General features: G+C 40.0%; 1 protein-coding gene across 3 annotated transcripts in view; it reads right to left on the bottom strand.

The window, feature by feature from the left end:
• AGO3 (argonaute RISC catalytic component 3) overlaps nucleotides 1-6,000 on the bottom strand; it is a 129,996-nt gene that overhangs the window by 18,631 nt on the left and 105,365 nt on the right. For all 3 annotated transcript variants that reach the window (XM_017884480.1, XM_017884481.1, XM_017884483.1), the window contains 2 exons: nucleotides 2,963-3,122; nucleotides 1,352-1,442 (listed from right to left, as the gene is read on the bottom strand). In XM_017884480.1, coding sequence (XP_017739969.1) covers nucleotides 1,352-1,442; nucleotides 2,963-3,122 — 251 coding nt within the window. The remainder of the gene's footprint in view (nucleotides 1-1,351; nucleotides 1,443-2,962; nucleotides 3,123-6,000) is intronic.

Here is a 6,000-nt window from a genome sequence, read left to right as displayed (position 1 = left end):
CCTCAAAAAAAAAAAAAAATTAATTTCCTTTATACTAATAAAAATAGCTTTGAAACCTTGAAGTGAAAATTTAAATATTACTATCATTTTCAGGGATGAATTGGATTTATCAGATTCATAAAATGTACGATTTATGTGAAGATTACAATGGATCATAGAAAAAATATTAAATCTTTTTTTTTTGAGATGGGGTCTCCCTCTGTCACCCAGGCAGGTACCTTTAAGGCACCCGCCACCACATCAGGCTAATTTCGTATTTTTCACAGAGATGAGGTTTCACCATGTTGGTCAGGCTGGTCTCAAACTCCTGACCTCAAGTGATCCACCTGCCTCAGCCTCCCAAAGTGTTGGGATTACAGGCGTGAGCCACTGCGCCTGGCCAATTAAATCTTACAGTTTAATTTCTGAAGTTTATTAAATAAGCCTAAAATATGTTCATATTTTCAAAATGTTGGCTATTTGTTAAAATCAAGTGATTTTCAAAATGGGTAAAATATCAGGCTTTCTCAAGTTTATAAGAAATACACTTAAACTGACACAAAAAGGTTACCAATACAGAGAGAGCAAACAAAAAATAGGCAGATGCTAAAAGCAGGAGTGGCAGTAGTAAAACAAAGAATTTGGCCAGGTGCGGTAGCTCACGCCTGTAATCTAAGCAATTCAGGAGGCAGAGGCAGGTGGACTCACTGAGATCAGAAATTCAAGACAAGCCTGGCCAACATGGTGAAGCCCCGTCTCTACTAAAAAATACGAAAAATTAGCCGGGCATGGTGGCAGGTGCCTGTACTCCCAGCTACTCGGGAGGCTGAGGCAGGAGAATCGATTGAACCTGGGACACAGAGGTTGCAGTGAGCCAAGACTGTGTCACTGCACTCCAGCCTGGGCAACAAGATAACTCTGTCTGAAAAAAAGAAATAAAATAAAGTAAAATAAAATAAAAGAATTCAGGTGCAAAGTATTGAACTGGATGAAGGTGGAAGACATTTTATATGTTAAAAAACGTAATCCACCAGGCTTACATGTAATGCATCTTTCTATGACAAAGACATTACTGAAATATACAAACTATTCAAAACAACAAAAGTAACTAAAATGCATAATCATGGAGAGGTCAAGTAGACAAATTAAAGTATAATACAGAAGATCTGAATGATATAACTAGCAAACTTGATTTAATAGTTACATATGGAACTTGTAAACCCCAAACCAGAGAATAATCACTCTTTTCAAAAACCCAAAGAACATTTATGAAAGTTGGCTACAAAGAAAATATTAAAAGTCAAAAAGTTGAAACTGCAAAATTGATACTGGTCTGTCAACCTTAGGTAAGATAAACCTGGCTAACACTCACAGCAGCAATAGAAGGCTTCTTTCCATCACCAGCAGGTGGATGAGTGACATCGGCTCCCAAAAAGATCACTGGTTGCTGGAACACAGAAGGTCTTCAACACATTTTGAAAAAGGGTTAGATATTTCATTTTTTCATTATCCATTTATCTGTTTCACACAATTGCAACATAACTTCAAGTTATTGACAGCACAGAGGAAGTCCTATGTAATCCAAAGTCTTATTCACAGCAGAATTTTGTCTAAAATAGTGATGCTGGTGGTTGAAAAGGGCTATAGTAATATTAATAGATGCTAGTATTCTCCAACATGGGCACAAAATTATAAACTTCCTTATGATCCACAAATTTTATCACTGTTTAAAATCGACTTATATTTTAAACCTGTGTAATCTCTCAAGGGAAAAAGGAATCATTACACTTTAGACTGGAAGGGGTTTTGGGAATCTACTACTCCCACTCCCTGGCCGAAAGTATAAATTTGAGTAACATATATTCAATGATCATAAAGTGGCTAGCATTTCCTTTTATTTTACTTTATGTTATTGTTGTTTTTTTGAGACAGGGTCTCACTGTGTTGCCCAGGCTGGAGTGCAGTGGTGTAATCACGGTTCACTGCAGCCTTGACTTCCCCGGGCTCAGGCAATCCTTCCACCACAGCCTCTGGAGTAGCTGGAACAACAGGCACGTGCCACCACACATGGCGAATCTTTCTATTTTTTGTAGAGATGAAGTTTCACCATGTTGGACTTGTTGAAAAAATTCTTTATTTATCTCATTTATGGATCTCATCTCATATTGAACAGGGGTAGAAAGTAGAGGTGGCATGGAAAAAGAGGAAAAAAAGGACTTTTGTGTCAAACAAACATGGTCCAATCCTTATTCTAATGTTTATTTGTGGTGTGTAGTTAACTTTTTGGAGGCCTAATTGCTTCAACTATTAAAAGGGAACTTGTTCAATTCTCTGAAAAGTGGCTTCTTCCTCAGAGACTTGCACAATAAGCTACCTTCTGTTTCTAGGTCGTGGTGTCTCACTTCCTAAGAGCTCTAGCTCGAAGAAGGGTGATCGAAAAGTAATATGCTTTCTCACTGACTACAGCAGGGGGGCTGATATGGCTTACTTAATTGACTAATCTGTGCCCCCAGGTCCTTCTGTCCTTCACATTCCAGGTAACTGAGCAGCCTCATGAAACCAGATTGAAGATGATTACCAAATAAAGTGAAAATTCTTCAAGCTGGGCTCTCCAGTGAGAAATGAAGCTCTGGATACTTTCTGGCTAGGTAAGAGGTACTTTGCATACTAAGTGAAAATTGCTGGGGCTCGAGCCTGCTCCCACCCTGTGGAGTGACTTTCACTTTCAATAAATCTTTGCTTTTGCTGCTTCATTCTTTGCTTAAAAAATAAAATAAAATTGTGGGGGGCATTTTCACAAGAGAATCTCTGACCCTTGCCAATCCAGATTATTTTAATTTTTTACCAAAATGCCTATGAATCTCCCACGGTAGGCATTATTAAGGGGGTCTCTTACACAGCTCTTATAGTAGTTAGTATGGTCATATGTAGACAAATGAAGATATAAAAAATAATATTTTCATAAGTGATTAGCATATCTTACCTTTGATGAGGTACAAGAATATTATTGATTCCTCCGAGTTTAACATTTATCTTTAGGCACAAGTTTGAGAGAGTTTGAGGAGATGTTTTTATTACATTCTTGACTTGAACACATTGTGTGGCCATACCCAAAAGTGTGTCTCCTACACGTTTCACTTCCGCTACGGAACAGATGCAAAACCTCTAGTCAGAAAAAAAGATCTGAAAACAATTTTACGTACTGAAAATAAAGCTACTATGTTTCCCCCTTAAAATACATCATTGTATTACAGGATACCAAAAATTATGCCAATACAGTACTAAGGCGATGCTGTTAAAATTGAAAGTATACTGCTTTGAAGATTAGCTTAAGTATTTAGTGACAATTTTTCTAGTTGTTTTCTTCTTTGTATAAAAGGTATATTTAGGTATATTTTTTATCATAGTATAACCGCAATAACTGAAAAGCATAAAATGAAACATGTACATAATCCCTTATCATTTTATAGTACTCTCTTCCAATAATTTTCTCATTTATATCATTTTAATGTACTTGGAATCACAGAACACTTAACAGCTTTCAATCCTATTCTCTTATCTTTAATTTAAAAATTCAGAGGTATTATAGCACAAAGAATAAAAGTCCCCTGTTCCTTTCCCCTCTCTGCCATTATAACCATCATAAATATTTCGGTGTGTATAACTTTTTTTTTTTTTTTTTTTTTTTTTTGAGAGGATCTCATCACTCTGTCACCCAGGCTGGTGTGCAGTGGCACGATCATGGATCACTGCAGTCTCGACCACCTGAGCTAAAGCGATCCTCTTGCCTCAGCCTCCCGAGTGGCTGGAACTACAGGCATGCACCACACCAAGCTTTTTTTTTTTTTTTTCTTTTTAAGTAGAGATGAGGTCTCACCATGTTGCTCAGGCTGGTCTCAAACTTCTGAGCTCAAGTGATCCTCCTGCCCCAGCCTCCCAAAGTGTTGGGATCACAGGCAAGAGCCACTGCACCTAGCCATAACTTTTTTCTTTTGAGATGGAGTCTCATTCTGTCACCCAGGCTAGAGTGCAGTGGTGTGATCTCAGCTCACTGCAACCTCTGCCTCCCAGGTTCAAGCAATTTTCCTGCCTCAGTCTCCCGAGTAGCTGGGATTACAGGTGTGTGCCACCTTGCCCAGCTAATTTCTGTATTTTTATTTATTTTTTATTTTTTTTGAGACTGAGTTTTGCTCTTGTTGCCCAGGCCTGGAGTGCAATGGCACAATCTCGGCTCACTGCAACCTTCACCTTCTGGGTTCAAGCGATTCTCCTGCCTCAGCCTCCTGAAGGAGCTGGGATTACAGGCACCTGCCACCATGCCCTGCTAATTTTTTTTTGTATTTTTAGTAGAGATGGGGTTTTACCACATTGGCCAGGCTGGTCTTGAACTCCTGACCTCAGGTGAGTCACCCGCCTCAGCCTCCCAAAGTGCTGGGACTACAGGCATGAGCCACTACGCCCAGACAATTTCTGTATTTTTAGTAGAGATGGGGTCTTGCCATGTTGGCCAGGCTGGTCTTGAACTCCTGACCTCAAGTGATCCACTCGCCTTGGCCTCCCAAAGTGCTGGGATTACAGGTGTGAGCCACCGCACCCAGCATAACTTTTTATATATAAAAAACAGAAAAATGGGTGCAATGTCTCACACCTGTAATCCCAGCACTTTGGTAGGCTGAGGCGGGAGGATTGCTTGAGCCCAGGAGTTAGAGACCAGCTTAGGCAACAAATCAAGACCCCATCCCTACCAAATTTTTTAAAAAAATTAGCCAGCCATGATGGTATATGCTTTTAGTCCCAGCTACTCAGGAGACTGAGGCAGGAAGATTGCATGGGCCCAGGAGATGGAGGCTGCAGCGAACTATGATCGTATCATTGCACTCCGGACTGGGTGACAGAGTGAGACCTTGCCTTAAAAAAAAGGGCAAATGACAATACACATTTCTCTAAACAGAAAAATGACCCATAAGCACATGAAAAGATGTCCAACGTCTCTAATCATTTAGGAAAATGCAAAATCAAAAACATTATGAGATACCACCTCACACTCATTAGGATGGCTACTATCAAAAAGCCAGAAAATAACAAACACTGGGGCAAGGATGTGGAGAAACTGGAACTCCTGTGCACTGTTGGTGGGCATGTAAAATGGTGCAGCCACTGTGGAAAACACTGCAGAGGTTCCTCAGAAAATTAAAAATAGAATTACCATATGATGCAGCAATGCCCCTTATTAGGTGTATACCCAAAATAGCTGAAAACAGGGTTGTGAAGAGATATTTGTACACCTATGTTCACAGCAGCATTACTCACAATCGCTAAAGTCTAGAAGCAACCCAAGTGTCCATCAACAGATGAATAAACAAAATGTGGTACATATATATATATATATATATATAATATATACAAACACGACACAATGGAATATTATTCAACCTGAACAACGAGGGAAAGAACATTCTGACATATAGTACAAAATGGATAGCCGGGCACGTGGCTCAAGCCTGGTAATCCCGAGCACTTTTGGGAGCCCGAGACGGGCAGATCACGAGGTCAGATCAGAGACCATCCTGGCTAACACGGGAAACCCCTGTCATTGCTTACTAAAAAAAAAAAATACCAAAAAACTTAGCGGCGACGGGCGGGCGGCCTGTGAGTCCCAGGGTACTCGGGAGCCTGAGCAGGGGAGAATGCATAAACCCGGGAGCAGAGCTTGGCAGTGAGCTGAGATCTGGCCACTGTCCTCCAGCCTGGGCGACAGAGCGAGACTCGTCTCTAAAAAAAAAAAAAAAGTACAACATGGATGAACCTTGAGGATATTATGCCAAAGGCCAAATATTATAGGATTCATGTACACAAGGAAACTAGAATAGTCAAATTCATAGAAGCGGAAAGTAGAACAGTGCTTTCTAGGGGTTACATGAGGTTTAACGGATATTAAAGTTATTGTTTAATGAATAAAGAGTTTCAGTTTGGGATGATGAAAAAAAAGTTCTGGAAATGGATGCTGATGATGGCTGTACA

The sequence above is a fragment of the Rhinopithecus bieti genome, unplaced genomic scaffold, assembly GCF_001698545.2.
Source record: "Rhinopithecus bieti isolate Rb0 unplaced genomic scaffold, ASM169854v2 scaffold_13029, whole genome shotgun sequence".
NCBI lineage: Eukaryota > Metazoa > Chordata > Mammalia > Primates > Cercopithecidae > Rhinopithecus > Rhinopithecus bieti.
The sequence above is the reverse complement of the archived record's forward strand: the minus strand, read 5'-3'. Positions and strand labels throughout refer to the sequence as shown.